The sequence below is a fragment of the Mastigoproctus giganteus genome, chromosome 6 (assembly GCF_048544385.1).
Source record: "Mastigoproctus giganteus isolate SK-2022 chromosome 6, ASM4854438v1, whole genome shotgun sequence".
NCBI classification, from domain to species: Eukaryota; Metazoa; Arthropoda; class Arachnida; order Uropygi; family Thelyphonidae; genus Mastigoproctus; species Mastigoproctus giganteus.
Genome location: NC_143580.1, coordinates 149033612 through 149049910, shown reverse-complemented (window position 1 = coordinate 149049910; position 16299 = coordinate 149033612). Strand labels below are relative to the sequence as shown.

General features: G+C 37.6%; 1 protein-coding gene across 1 annotated transcript in view; it reads right to left on the bottom strand.

The window, feature by feature from the left end:
* LOC150084650 (papilin-like) overlaps positions 1 to 16299 on the bottom strand; it is a 967274-nt gene that overhangs the window by 338250 nt on the left and 612725 nt on the right. Inside the window, exon 23 of the mRNA XM_090376529.1 lies at positions 9039 to 9215. Coding sequence (XP_090232655.1) covers positions 9039 to 9215 — 177 coding nt within the window. The remainder of the gene's footprint in view (positions 1 to 9038; positions 9216 to 16299) is intronic.

The window sequence follows — 16299 nt, the reverse complement described above, 5'->3', positions numbered from 1 at the left end:
ATCTATTCAACTTTTCTAGATCCTGTTGCAACAGTGTGCTGTCATTAGTATCCTTAACAACCCTACCAACCTTTGTATCGCCTGCAAACTTCGACATTAAGCCTGATATACCATCATCAATATCATTTATAAATACAGAAAACAACAATGGACCCAACACTGAACCCTGAGGGACTTCACTAATAACATTAGTCCATAAAGAGCAGTGTCCATTGATTACCACTCTCTGTCTTCTCCCACTCAATCATCCCTTTATCCATAGCAGAAATTTTCCTCCAATGCCACACTGCTCCAATTTGTTCAGCAGTCTTCCATGCGCAACAGTATCAAAAGCCTTTCTAAGATCCAAATATATGATATCAAAATTATCCTTTGCATCCAGTTCCTTTGAGACTACATAATAGTATCCAACCAAATTGGTAAGACAAGACTTTCCCTTAACAAACCCATGCTCTGTCCAAGCTATAACTTAAGTCTTGTCTAGATGATCCTGCAATGCTTCTTTAACCAGTGCCTCCGTTAATTTCCCTGTTACAGAAGTTAAACTAACAGGTCTGTAATTACCTGTCTCCCCCTTTGATCCTCCTTTGTGGATTGGGGTCACATATGCACATCTCCAGTCCATGGGTACCTCCCCTGAGTCCAGGGAAGCTCTCATAATTATGACTAAGAGTTTGCTTACTTCCTTTGCCGCCTCCTTTAATATAACTGGATAGATTCCATCCACACCAGGTGTCTTTCTTACGTTTCTCTTCGACAATTTCTCCTCCACTTTACTCTCAGTTATTACAAGATTATCTAGCTTATTGCCAGAGTTTAATACACCTCTCACATTCCCCTCCCTGAATAGCTCCTCATGTGTGAATGTAGATGCAAAATATTCATTTAGTTTGTTAACTATCTGATCATCAACAGTTGAACCATCAATATTCAGTGGTACAATCTGATTCATCCCCTTTCTTCTACAGTTTACATAAGTAAAGAAGTCTTTGCTATTTTTCTTTCCATCCTTTGCTAAAGATTTCACGTAATCTGCTTTTGCCTGCCTAACCACCTTTGATGAGAGTTTTGCCTGCCTGTGATCACTGCCACCTAGTGGTTCCTTTATTTGCAGATTCTTAATGCATGAAGAATCACTACTGATAATCAAATCAAGAATATTACTCCCTTCAGTTGCCTCCCAAACATGCTGATGTAGAAAACAATCATCCAATAAATCCATTCATCAATCATCCAATAATCATCCAATAAAAGCCTTGCTAGTGAGTGCCCAACCCAAAAATTCCAGTCAATCTGTGGGAAATTAAAATCCCCCATTACAAGACACTCTGATTTACTGGTCCACTCTATTTCTTTGCACAACTGCCCATTATAATCATCAGGCCTATAACACACACCTACTCTCATTTTTCCTTTCCCAGTGCTTATGTCACACCAAACAGACTCAACTTTGCAATGTCCACCAACATCAATTGGATGCACTTCCTTCGATTTTGTGTTCTTTGACTAACAGCATAACCCCTCCTCTCTTCCTGTTCTGTCTATCCTTTCTGTACATGCTGTACTCCCCAAATTCCAATTCTGCATTACTTATGTCTGTGTTACACCATGTCTCTGATATCCCAACAATATCTACCTTTGATGTCTTGACTAGCACTTCAAGCTCATCGAATTGATTAACTATACTCCTAGCATTTGTGTACATGCAAGTATACATGCACCTGTTCCTACTCTTAGTTACCCTAACACAGCCCATGTATTTACTTGTTCCACTTTGACTCCCAGCAGTCCTGGAAATCCCCATAGCCTTGCTTTCCAGGCTGTGGCTCAATTGCATTTCAATAGAAGCAATGCAAGAATCACTTTCACCTCTGCCACCAGCTACTGTTAATCTATTAGTCTGTGTACTCCCCCCCCCGCCACAAGCTAGCAGTTTTCCGACCTACCTAACTCTGCCTCGATAGCATCAGCAAATATTCTTGCACCCTTTCTATTTAAGTGTATCCCATCCCTGTAGAAGTAGTCTCTCCTGTTAACAAGCACAGACCAGGCTGAGAAAAATTCTTCCCCTTGAGCCTTGCACAATCTCTCCAGGGCCAAATTGATCGACAAGGCTCTCATCATATACTCACTTCTATCGTGTCTGGGCAGAATTACAGACACTTTCAAATTCAACCCTAACTCATGGCTTTTTTTTCAGCCATTGACTTGTACTTGTTAAGTAATTCTGCTGGTCTCCTACTTTTAATATCATTAGTGCCAACATGTACAACAATAGCACCCTTTGTGCCCTTAAAAGATGATATCTGCTCTACAATGTCATCAACCTTTGCTCCTGGTCCTGTTCCATCTATCCTTTTTGCACAATATGTTCCCGTTTCCCTGACAATAGATGCCTACAACAACTAGTTCCTTTGGGACCAGCACATTCTGCCTTGGGTTTTGCCGCTGTGTTGCATGATGTTCAATTGCAAGCTCTGGCATTGATGTGGGCAGCTGAGAGCTTGAGGGCACCTTAATTTAAAACCTTCGAGGGCATCCATCCTGTCCTTCAAGCTCTCATATAAGCCCCTAACAATACTGAGTTGGTGCCCGCTGTTGTTGCATGATGTTTAAGTGCAAGCTCTGGCATTGATGTGGGCAGCTGAGAGCTTTATGGTCACCTTAATTTAAAACCTTCGAGTGCATCCATCCTGTCCTTCAAGCTCTCATATTAGCCCATAACAATACTGAGTTGGTGCCTGATTTCCTCACACTCCTTACATCGTGCACACACACAAAGACATTCCCCTTGGCAATATCATGTCCCGTTCCTAATTGCTCCACAAACATCAAACAAGCAGTGCATTTCAACAGACTGTGATTTAGAGGACAACTGCCTCCCTCAGTTCTTTCCTGAGCCACAGCACTTCCATTAGTTTGAGCCTTTTGCTTTGCTGCTCTGGTCTGAGTCATGATTTCTATTCAAGTTGAATAAAATTCCAATACAAAATATAACCCTAAACTTATATCTGAATGCAGTTATAATACTATATATATATGTATTTTGGTATTGAATATTATCTCCGAGTTATGTTATATGACTTTCTTATCCCCTGTCAACTTATATGTATTAATTTATGATGTTACGTTTGTAAAAACTAGGTCGCTATATTTATTTAGTTAAAAAAGTACAATTCAATTGACAATGAAATTCAATAAGATTAATAAATTTTACTGATTAATTGATACTACTATATTTGCTATCTAGTTTTTCGTTAAACCTTACGCTATCTAGTTCAGTGCACATGTTCTACCATATAACAATGGCGGCAAGTTACGAACAGTTAATCTACGGACACAAGGTATTATTTACTTTCCAAATTGCGCTATCTAAATTCAAAATAAACCACAGAGCTTGACTAGGTCTATAAGCTACTAAGAGAAAATAATTTAATCTAACAATTAAGTCAATAAAGTGGCTAAATATAATTAAAAACTTTTCGTTCACAGTAGCTGCAAAACTTGTCCAACACGTGGATTTGCTACCCTTACCAATACTAAGTAATAACCTAAAAAATCTCCATCTAAATTCAAATTAAACTAAAGTATTGTTACTAGGAATATAAAGCAACTCTAAAAAATAAATTAATATGCCAATTAAAGTCAATAAAAAAGCAAAAACTTCCAAGTAGAGGGTCTGGACACCCTGTAAATGAAGGAATGCAGACAATTTTTTCAATGGGCCCTTGTATTTTTTGCAGCTGGTGGAGTCCTATAATTTAAAACAAGTGACTAATCTAAATTATAATCATATTTCAAAGTGTTATGTGACATGTAAATTAGTGAAAGTGCATCATTTCTACATGCAGCCAGCTACTAAGTAACTAGGAATTGGCATCATGACTAGTTACTTAGTATCTGGCTGCATGTAGAAATGATGCACTTGTACTACGTTACAAGTCAGTTAACTATTTTGCAACCTGATGCTTATAGCCCTAAAGTGCTCTATAACAAAATGTTATGTTTAATTAATATGTATATTAATTAAGCTATGTGAGTAAGTATAAATTTATTTTTATTTTGATAAGCTGAGGATAATATTCTTCTGATTTTCACGTATAATTTAACTGGATTAAATTTTGGTAATAACGTGTAAATTTGTGCTTTATATCTTTATTTTTATATCCTGTGGATAATATTCATCAATTTTTTTTATTATAATCGCCATTTATTAGAATCAAAATTCAATTTGCAAACATGATCACTATAACTGGTGCTTACTGTATATACTATTGTACTATTGAGTATGCACTGTGAACACACTGTAGGTGGCAGTGATCACAGTGTACTGACGTGGGATTTACTTAAAGATTTAATTACCATCAGGGGTAAAGGAAAGGGTTTTTGCTTCCGTAAAGGCGAGTACAGTGGTCTCCGACAGTTTTTAAATTCTGTACAGTGGGATCGACTGACGATGTTACCAACAGTAAATTCTAAGTGGGAAGCATTCAAGGAATTAATCATGGAAGCTACTAAAAGTTTCATACCTATTAAGAAATATTATTCAAAGTTTAGGTTGTCAAATGGTTGTCAAATGAACCTAAATGGTTGTCAAATGAACTAATGAGACTTGTAACAGAGAAGAAAAATGCATGGGATGCATATAAATTATCAAGCGACTCAGAAGCCTATGGATATAAGTTAATCTGTAATCAGGTCACAAAGGAAGTTCGGCGGGCGAAGGCAGATTACGAGAAATCCTTGGCAAAAGATGCTAAGAAAAACAGCAAGGATTTCTTTACTTATATAAACTCTAAAAGAAAGGGGATGAATCTGATTGGTCCACTTGACATCGATGGTTCGACTGTTGATGATCCTGCTCAGATAGCAAACAAACTGAATGAGTATTTTGCATCTACATTCACACGTGAGGAATTATTACAATTTGAAAATGGAAGAAGGTTATCAAATTGTAGCAGTGTGCTTAATGATTTTGTAATAACTGAGAGCAAAGTGGAGGAGAAATTGTTGAAGTTAAACACAAGAAAGGCACCTGGGGTGGATGGGATCTATCCAGTTATATTAAAGGAGGCGGCAAAGCAACTAAGCAAACCCTTAGCCATAATTATGAGAGCATCCTTGGACTCGGGGGAGGTTCCCACGGACTGGAGATGTGCAAATGTATCCCCAATTCACAAAGGGGGATCGAAGGGTGACACGAGTAATTACAGACCAGTTAGTTTAACTTCTGTTCCGGGTAAAATAATGAAGCCGCTGGTTAAAGATGCATTGCAGGATCATCTAGACAAGACTGCAGCAATAATTCAGACACAGCATGGGTTTGTTAAGGGAAAGTCTTGTCTGACAAATTTGATAGAATATTATGATGTGGTTACAAAGGAACTGGATGCAAAAAATAATTTTGATATCATATATTTGGATTTCAGGAAAGCTTTTGACACTGTTGCGCATGGAAGACTATTGTACAAATTGGAGCAGAATGGTATTAAGGGTAAGTTGCTACAATGGATAAAAGGATGGTTAAGTGCGAGAAGACAGAGGGTGGTAATCAATGGGTGCTGCTCTTCTTGGACTAATGTTATTAGTGGAGTCCCACAGGGTTCAGTGTTGGGTCCACTGTTGTTTTGTATATTTATCAATGATATTGATGAAGGTATATCAGGCTTAATGTCGAAGTATGCAGATGATACAAAGGTTGGCAGGGTTGTTAATGACAGTAATAGCAGTGTGCTACTGCAACAGGATCTAGATAATTTGGGCAGATGGGCTAAGAAGTGGCAACTGAAGTTCAACCTTGACAAATGCAAAGTACTGCATATGGGTAGAAGTAACCCAAGAGAAACGTACCAACTGTGTGGTACTACACTTAATGTGGTAAGAAAATGAAAAAGACCTGGGTGTAACTGTGCAGGCAGATATGAAGTTTTCTGAGCAATGCAGACAGACTGCCAGGGCAGGTCATGGGGTTTTGTCAATGATATATAGGAATTTTGCTAGCAGGGAAAAGGAGGTGATTATCCCTCTGTATAAGGCAATGGTCAGGCTACGCCTTGAGTACTGCGTACAGGTCTGGAGGCCTCATTTTAGGAAGGATGTAGATTTACTTGAGCGTGAACAGAGAAGGGCAACAAGATTGGTGAGGGGAATGAAGGGATCCTCTTATCAAGAGAGGCTTAAGTTCTGCAAATTGCAGTGGCTGGAGACTAGGCACCTGCGCGGTGATCTGATTGAGGTGTATAAGGTCTTGAATGGGTTCAGCATGCTGAATTCTGATGGGATCCTTCCACTTGTTCAGATTACGAACCTAAGGGGGCATAAATTCAAATTAAGAAAGGACAGATGTAGAATAGATGTGCGGAAATTTGCCTTTAGCCAGTGGGTGGTTAATTGCTGGAACAAACTTCCATCTGTCGTTGTGGAAGTTGATAGGTTGAATAAATTTAAGGAGGAACTGGACAGGCATTTGGAGGGAATGGTGTGATTTTTTTTTTTTTTTTTTTGGCTGATGCTGCATAAGCTCATACATTTGCTTTCTTGCATCACATGCCACTAGTACTACTACTACATGATCACTATAACCGGTGCTTACTGTATATACTATTGTACTATTGAGTATGCACTGTGAACTAGTACTGATTGTCTAAAAAATGAATGACTTTATACATTACAAATTCATTGCTGTTTGGAAATTATTAATGGAACATAATGCATACATCTGGCACATTTGGTGCTTTTTTTATTTTTTTAAAGTCCACCTAGCCTATTTTCCCTCTATCTTTGTGTGGACTACCCTCAAAAAATTTTCAAAACATACCAGAATTTTTAATGCCAGATTTCTGAGGTTCTACTGCTTTTACATTCCCAGACCTATGGAACTACACTGATATGAAGAGAGGATAAAGGAATTCTGCAAGTCAAAGGTCATTGGCCAAACAGAGGCAGAGGAAAGTTGCCCGTAACTTAAGATCACATGGTAGCTATTAGTTTAGGGATGAACTGTCAGGATATTGGGGGAGGTTTTTCAGCATGCAGAGCCTTTGCTTTTCACTATTCTTGCAGACTTGTGAACTCCAGGAGATTCCTACTGCTGCTGCTAGAACAGGAATATTGGGGGTGGGGAGAGAGAAGTGGAGAGAAGAGGTGAGCATCAGAGTATCTGGTGGGGAAAAGAGAGGAGGGAAAGGAATAGACAGAATAAAGAATATGAGGTTGAATGTGTATAATGGTGAAGGGGACAGCATTCTCATTTCTATCTATGTTAAAGGGATTAGAGAGAAATTTGAGGTTTTCCTCTAAAAGATGCACCTTAGAATGTGAACATTCTCTGCTAGCAGAGATTTTTATGGAAGATTTTGAATCTGCTGCAATATCTTCAGAGAAACATGCCTAAGCTCGGGTTTTGGTATATCGATGATATTTTCATCAAAATTTGGATAGTTTTTCATTCCTGTGTCAACTTACAAGAATCCAATGAAGCCTTTTTTCTGAAATTGGAGGAAGGTGAATCTATACCTTCCTGGATGTACTTTCCAGGAAGACCAGAAAATGCCCTATCCACCACCATATATTGCAAATCCACTCACAGAGGGATGGTCCTTAATTTCTTCTCCAACTATCCCATTTCTCTAAAAGGAGACATTATGATGGACATCATTTTATGGACCTTGAAAAACAAAAATCTGCAGCCCTCAATTACCAAGACCAAGAACTTTTACACATCACAGTTCTACTGCAAAACAACAACTGACACTCTCAGTTGATTAAAAGGAATATGGAGAAGACGGTCAATCAATTCAGGGCTCTCCCCACATCACAATGGCCCACTCAGACAGTCAACAAACATATATTCCTCTCCCCTATCGATAACCCAAGGCAGATTGAGAGACTCACTAGGCCAAGAAGCATAACACCTGATGTTGAGGAAAGGGTGTTAGAAAGAATAGAACAAAATTCAGGAATTTTAACAAGGAGGGTTGCTCTGCAAGAGCATGTCCTGAGTCATAGCAGTGTGTGGTGAATTTTACATCACCAATTACTGTACCCTTACAAGGTCTCAGCAATACAGACTACCCTCCCAGGGTGAACTTCTGCCAGTGGATGTAACAACTGTGTCCTGAATCCCAATTTTTAAACACCATTTTGTTCACTGACGAAGCTGGGTTTACTCGTGATGGTATTTTTAATTTTTGTAACTGTCATATTTAGTCTGATGAAAATCCTAATGCAATTCACAAGTCATGACACCAGCAATGTTTCTCTTTGAATGTCTGGGCAGGACTACTAGGAGACCGTCTAATCGGACCAAACTTTTTGCCAAACAGGCTAACAGGAGAGCTGTACCTCCAGTTCCTGCAAAATATTTTCGAGGCTTCCTTGATGATGATAATGTTCCCCTTCAGCAATGCCAGAACATGTGGTTTATGCATGATGGTGCACATTTTTGCTTGAATTGTAACTCGGTATTAACTAGAAGGTATGGTCAATGGTGGATAGGTAGCAGTGGGTCTTGCCTCCCAGATCACCAGACTTAAATCCTATGGATTTTTGTACCTGGGGTCATGCAAAAAGCTTGGTGTACATTTCTGACATTAACACAGTTGAGGAATTTCAGTGTCGGGTTGAAGGAGCCTTTCAGCAAATCAGAAACGACCCAGGAATGCCTGATATGATTTGCCATTCAATGCAGAGAAGACTACAAAGCTGTGTATGGATGCAAGGGCAGCATTTTGAACACCTTTTGTAAAATCTTGTGGTGTTGAAACCAAAAATTAAAAATGTATTATCTTATGTTTAATAAAACCACCCTTAGCAAAGGATTCACAGCTTTTTGCTAAACTAATGCTCCCATAGTTGGTGGCAGATCTTAACAAAAATGTGCATTATCTTGAAAATGGTTCATTTGTGGCCCAATGTTCACTGGGACTTTTTTGCTTATTTTAGTTTGTACTTTTCACCTTTAAATTATTGACCATCATTTTTGAAACACCCTATATATACAATAAAAAAATTATTAAAAAAAAAACAAAAAAACAAACCTCTCTCACTTAACGCTGCACAACGTTGAATGCATTCTTTTTCTGTTTCAAAGTTATTATTATTTCCTTTGCATCCGCTGTATATGAACTGTTTGCAGTGGCCACTATATTTATCATAGTGCCAACGTGGAAAAGAACCCTTACAAGGGCCGCTTACTACTGGCTGTTCACATTCACCTAAAACAAAAAATATACAATAAACTTATTTTAAATCTATTAAACAAATAACTCTAATATCAAAACAGACTAATGCTATTTTGTCCCTTCAAAATTGTGAAAAGTACAAGTACAGTGGAATACAAGGCCTTCCTTGTATTCCACTGAGAATTTCAGCAGCAGAATTTAAGCTGCCCTAGTAAATGCAATGATCTTACACCCAAAACAGAACAAACCTCTTGTTTTCACAAGTTACTTTAGTACTACATTACTTTTAAACAAATGAAAAATTAACCCCTTCAGTGATATCACTTGTTTGAAAGTTGAGACACTATGACAAGCTAACAAAGCATCAGCCAAACAATAAAAAAATACTCACTTCTTCTGTATATTCACTTCAGAAATTATCTAATCCTTTTTAAACTTATTCAAACTACCCACTTCCACAACACTAATTTGAAGTTTATACCAACAATTAATTATTCTAAAAAGAAAATTTTCACACTTCTGTCCCGAGACTATCCATTTTCAATTTAAGTTTATATCTCCTTATGGGTGTTGTCTGAGAAAGAATAAAGGTATCTTCAGCACTTAGTTTACTCAGTCTATTTAAAGCCTTAAAAACAAGCAGGTCTCTTTGCAGGCGTGTAGTTTTCAAGCATAAAATTTATAGAACTGAAGTCTTTCTTGAGAAGAGTACTCTTGTGTCCCTGACAAATCTTGTTACTATTCTTCTTCTCTTACCTCTCTGCATCCATTCTAACAGATACACATCTATCCTACAATAAGGCTTCTGAGCCTCTACATTACTCAAGATGTACCTAACCATTGCTTCATACAATAAGAAAATCATTTCCATCTCCCTGATGGCAAGATTACAGAATATCATTATATCATTAACCAAACCCCATTTGAGCTGTTATAGCAGAATGTCTGCACTGCTCCAAGAACTTCATACCAAACTTCACAATTATCACCTAGGTATTTTCATTTTTCTCCAACTTGAGAATGGTATCACCCAATTGGTATTGTATCCTGGTATTACCTATCCATATGCAGTACACTGCTGCTTTTAACAATATTAAACCTCAATTCATTGCCATTTCTCAGCCCCATGTGCCTAATATTTCAAGCTCTCATTGCAGTAGTATGCCTTGATTCCTACCATTAACCACATTGCCATCCTTTGCATCATCTTCAAACTTCGACATTATGCTTGATATGCTTTCATCAATATCATCAATGATTAGTGAAAACAGTAAGGAACCCAAAACTGAACCTTGATGGACACCACTAGTAACATTAATTCAAGGAGAGCAGTGCCCATTAATAATCACCTTTGTCTTCAGTTGGTATTCAATCATTCATTTATCCACACTGCAGTAACTTGTTCCTTATGATACATTGCTCCAATTTTTACAGATGTTTTTCATGTGGAACAGTGTCAAAAGCTTTACTGAAATCTAAATATATGATGTTAAAATTATCATTTGCAGCTAGTTCCTCTGTTACTGTACATAGTAACTAATCAGATTGGATATAAAAGATCTCCCCCAACAAATCCATATGCTGTGACTACTGTATAACTGAATTCCTGTTGAAATGATTATATACTTCTTCTTCTTTAGCCAATGACTCCATTATTTTCCATGGAACAGAAGTCAATTTTACACATTTACTCACTTTAATGTCCAAGGAACAGGCCAATAACAATAATTTTAAAATATTCTTTCAGAATATCTATTTGGATTTATCTAAATTTTATAATATCCACATTTAAAATATGCATATTTAAATAGTAGGAGGTTGGTGAACAGAAAAATCTGAAGAATAGAAAATTTCTGAAATCAGAAACAATATGATTCCCTCTGCATGAGTAAAACCTGTAAAAGTTGCTAACAAAAATCCAAATCCTGTAAATAAAGGCACTGATAGATAATGAATGAGCAAGTCTCTACACTACCACATTCACAATGTGATCTGTATTAGACAGGCCAGGTTGATACAACTGGAAAATTACAGCAAGGCATGTATGTTGTTCCAAATCAGAATGTAACCTTCCAAAAATGAAGACTGTAACACATATGCAATGATGTGTTATCTTCAAAATTAAAGACAATCAGCTGTTAAGGACAATGTTCCAAATAAAAGGACTCAGAAAGAACCCTGAAAACACCCTTTAAATATTTCTCTCAACAGATTGATACATAGAGATAACTTTTACTCCTAATTACTATATGTAATTAGCTTGTAATTAGAACCTTATCTTGGCTGATTTTGTACAAAAGACCCCAAGGATCAGAATACACTGATAAAGAGAGTGATTTTGTAAGTTACTATTTACTATACATATTGCTTTTGTATCAGTGTTTTGGCATTAATATTGTAGCACATAACAAGTAGTGCAGAGAAATACTAGGGTTTTAATTGTGCTAAATAAGTAGCTCGAAAGTTCTAATCACTTGTTGAGCATATATCATTTTTGTGTGTAGCTAAGGAATTTTTACTTTTAGCAAGGATATAACTAATTTAATACTGCAATCGCTATGGTATAGCATTATCATCATCATAGGCTGCCATCCCATCCGGGGTTGGTGATCAACATCGGTTGTAAACACCATGAAATAATTGTTCCACGGTTTTGCCTGTCCATTCCTTCAAATTATCCAGCCATTGTATATTCTTCTTCTTCTTCCTTGCTTCCTCTTACCATTAATTCTTCCAGTCAGGATGATTTGTGGCATTGCATATTCTTCTTGATGTCTCATAATGTGACCAAAAAAAGTTTTTTGTTTCTTGATTAGAGACAGCAATTTCCTTTCTCTGCTGACTGATCTCAACACTTCTACATTTGTAACTTTAGTTGTCCATGGAATACGCAATATTCTTCTATACATATACATCTTGAATGCCTCCAATTTCTTAATTGTTGCTTTCTTTAATGTCCAAGTCTCACAGCCATAGAGTAGTGTGGACCAAGCACTTCATTACTCATAGTCAAAGATTTAGATCCAATTGCATATTACATAAAACACCTTTCATTTTGCAAAAGGCCGATCTTGCTATCTCAACTCTTCTTTTAATTTCAGTTTGAATCATCCCCTTTCTCATTAATTTCTCTTCCTAAATAGACATAACTGTTAACTTTTTCAATCAGTCTTCCATTAACCATAACTGTGAGATTTGTATAATTCTTGGAGCCAACAACCATCCATTTAGTCTTACTGGGATTTATCCGAAGACCCATCTTATTACTTTCTGCATTAACTATTTCCACAAGTGTTTGAAGATCAGGATCACTTCTTGCAATGATAACTGTATCATTGGCATTGCAAATATTATTCATGACTATTCCATTTAAAACAGTTCCTTCTGCTCTATCTTCCAATGCCTCCTTCATAATTTTATCAGAATATAGATTGAACAGTAATGGAAATAGAATGCACCCATGTCAAACACCTCTCTTTATCTTAATTTCTTCTGTAAGCTCATCTTTCACTCTCACCATAGTACTCTGATTATAGTACAGAGTCTCAATTATTCAGAAGTCTTTGCTATCTAGGTTTATCTGGTGTAGGATAGCAAACAATTTTTTTCTAGGTTGAACTTGGTCAAATGCTTTTTCATACTCTATGAAACAAGAATGGACATCTTGTTGCATTTCCAGACACCTTTTTATTAATACCAAAAGATTGAACATAGCTTCTCTGGTACCTACACCCTTCCTAAATCCAAACTGAGTCTTCCCTGTTTCCTTTTCCACATTTACCCTGGATACAAAGATAAATTATTCTTAAGAATATCTTTAATGTATGATTAATGAGGCTGATCATTTGATATTCTGCACAATTTTTTTGCATTTGGCTTTTTTGGTAATGGTATGAAAGTTGACTTCAACCAATCCTGAGGAATCTTCCCTGAGTCATAAACTTTGTTGAGCAGACATGTCAAAGCCTCAATGCCATTTTCACCCAGCAGTTTTATATATTCTGTCACTATTCCATCCCTTCCAGGGGTGAGAACTTTGTAAATCAATTCAGCCCTGCAGAGAATGTGCTTGGCTCATGGGTAGAATTTTTCTCAGCGTAGTATGTGCTTGTTAACAGGAGAGCCTGGTTTTACAGGGGATGGGATACACTTGAATAGAAGGGATGCAGAAATATTTGCTGATGCTATGGAGGCAGTGATAGGTGGATCAAAAAAATGCTAACCTGGGGTGAATAAACAGAATAATAATTTAACTAGAGCTGCAGGCAGAGGTGAAAGTGATTCTTGCATTCCTACTATTGGTACATATAACACCCTAGAAAGCAAGGTGTCTGGGATTTCTGGCGCTGCTGTGGGTCATCATGGAACAAATGAACATGCGGGCTGTGCTACAGTAACTAAGAATAAGGATACATGCTTGTATACTTGCATGTACACTAATGCATAGTAAATAAATTTGATGAATTTGAAGTACTAATTTAGTTGTTTGATGCAGACATTGTAGACATAGTGGAGACATTGTGTCACTCAGACATAAGTGATGCTGAATTTGACTATGAGGAGTACATTGCATACAGAAAGGACAGCCAGGACAAGAGAGGTGGACGGGTTATGCAGACAGGCTGCCAGAGCAGGTCATGGGGTATTGTCAATGATATACAGAAAATTTGCTAGTAGGGAAAAGGAGGTGATTATCCCTTTGTAAAAGACAATGGTCAGACCACACCTTGAGTACTGCATACAGGTCTGGAGGCCTCATTTTAGGAAGGATGTAGATTTGCTGGAGCATGTACAGAGAAGGGCAACAAGATTGATGAGGAAAAACAAAGAGGTCATCTTACAAAGAAAGGCTTAAGTTCTAGAAATTGCAGCAGCTGGAGACTAGGCACCTGCAAGGTGATCTGATTGAGGTGTATAAGGCCTTGAGTGGGTTGAGGCACACTGAATTCTGATGGGATTCTTCTGCTTGCTCAGATTACAAACCAGAGGGGGCATAAATTCAAATTTCAGAAAGACAGTTGTAGAATAGAGGTGTGGAAATTTGCCTTTAGCCAGTGGTTAATTGCTGGAACAAACTTCCATCTGTGGTTGTGGAAGTTGATAGCTTAAATAAATTCAAGGAGGAACTCGACAAAAGTTTAGAATTTTTTTTTTTTTTGGTTGACAACTAAATGAGTTCATACACTTGCTTTCTTGCATCACATGCCTCTATTACTATTACTATTATGCTCTTAGTTAATAAGAATACTAAAATAATCACACATGAGGAATTCTGTAGAGAAGTGGAGGCCAGAAGATTAATCAAAATCTAACAGGGAGCTAAATGATTTTGTAATAAATGAGAGCAAAGTGGAGGAGAAATTGTTCAAGTTAAACATAAGAAGTTAAAGTTAAACATAGGTCGCATCCACCGGGGGGGGGGATCTATCCAGTTATATTAAACAAGGCAGCAAAGGAAGTAAACAAACCCTTAGCCATAATTATGAGAGCTAACTTTAACTCAGGGCAGGTCCCCACAGACTGGAGATGTACAAATATATCCCCAATTCACAAAGAGGATTCAAAGGGTAACACAAGTAATTACAGACCTATTACTTTAAATTCAGTTCCAAGAAGAATAATGAAGTCACTAATTAAAGAAGCATTGCAGGTTCATTTTGATAAGACTGCAGTTATAGTTTAGACACATCATGAATTTGTTAAGAGGAAGTCTTGTCTAACCAATTTGATTGGAAACTATGATGAGGTCAGAAAGCAAATTGATGCAAAAAATAATTTTGATATCATATGCTTGGCTTCCAGGAAAGCTTTTGATACTGTTGCTCATGGAAGAATACTGCAAAAATTGGAGCAGTATAGCATTAAGGGCCAGTTTCTGATATGAATAAAGGAATGGTTGTGTGGGAGAAGACAGAGAGCGGTAATCAAAGGAAATTGCTCTTCAGGGACTAATGTTATTAGTGGAGTTCCCCAGAGTTTGCTGTTGGGCCAATTGTTGTTTTCTATATTTATCTATTATATAGATGAAGGTATATCAGTCTGACATAGCAGAGTGGTCAGGAGTGCGAGTGCAGTAGTGCACGCTCTTCGAGTGGACCAGGGTTCATTAGCATTTTTAGCATTAGCATTAGTAGAGGCATTTGATGCAAGAAAGCAAGCTTATGCAGCATCAGCCAAAAAAAAAAAAAAAAAAAAAAAACCCACTTCCACTTCACCCCTCTGTTCGTTCAAAATACCTGTCCAGCTGAGCCTTAAACTTATTTAGGCTATCAACCTCCACCACAAGGGATGGAAGTCTGTTCCACCAACCAACCACCCGCTGGCTAAAGGCAAATTTCCGCACGTCTATCCTACATCTGTCTTTCCTCAATTTGAATTTATGCCCTCTCAGGTGATTTTTCTGAGCTAGAGGAAGAATCCCATCAGCATTGAGCATGCTTAAACCATTCAAGGCTTTATACACCTCTATCAGATCACCTCGCTGGTGCCTAGTCTCCAGACACTGTAATTTGCAAAACTTAAGCCTTTCTTCGTAAGAGCACCCCTTTGTTCCATTCACTAATCTTGTTGCCCTTCTCTGTACTCGTTCCAGCAGCTCTACATCCTTCTTGAAATGAGGCCTCCAGACCTGTATACAGTACTCTAGGTGTGGCCTGACCATTGCCTTGTACAATGGAATAATCACCTCCTTATCCCTGCTGGAAAAATTCCTGTATATCATTGACAATACTCCATGAGCTACTCTTGCAGCCCGTCTGCACTGCTCAGAGAACTTCATATCTGCCTGCACAACCACCCCCAAGATACGATTAACGTTTGTATTGATGATTTATTATAAATTATTCGTACTGGAGTATAAACAAGAACATTTTAATATCCAAGTTTGCATATGATATGAAATGAATATTGGCAGGGTTGTTAATGACAGTATCCCACTGCAACAGGATCTAGAAAAGTTGGGCAGATCAGCTAAGAGTTGGCAACTGAAGTTTAACATTTACAAATGCAAATTACTGCATATGGGTAGCAGTAATCCCAGAGTGACATTCTAAATCTGTGATACAACACTCAGGGTAGTGGCAAACGAAAAACACCTGGGGATAATTGTGCAGTCAGA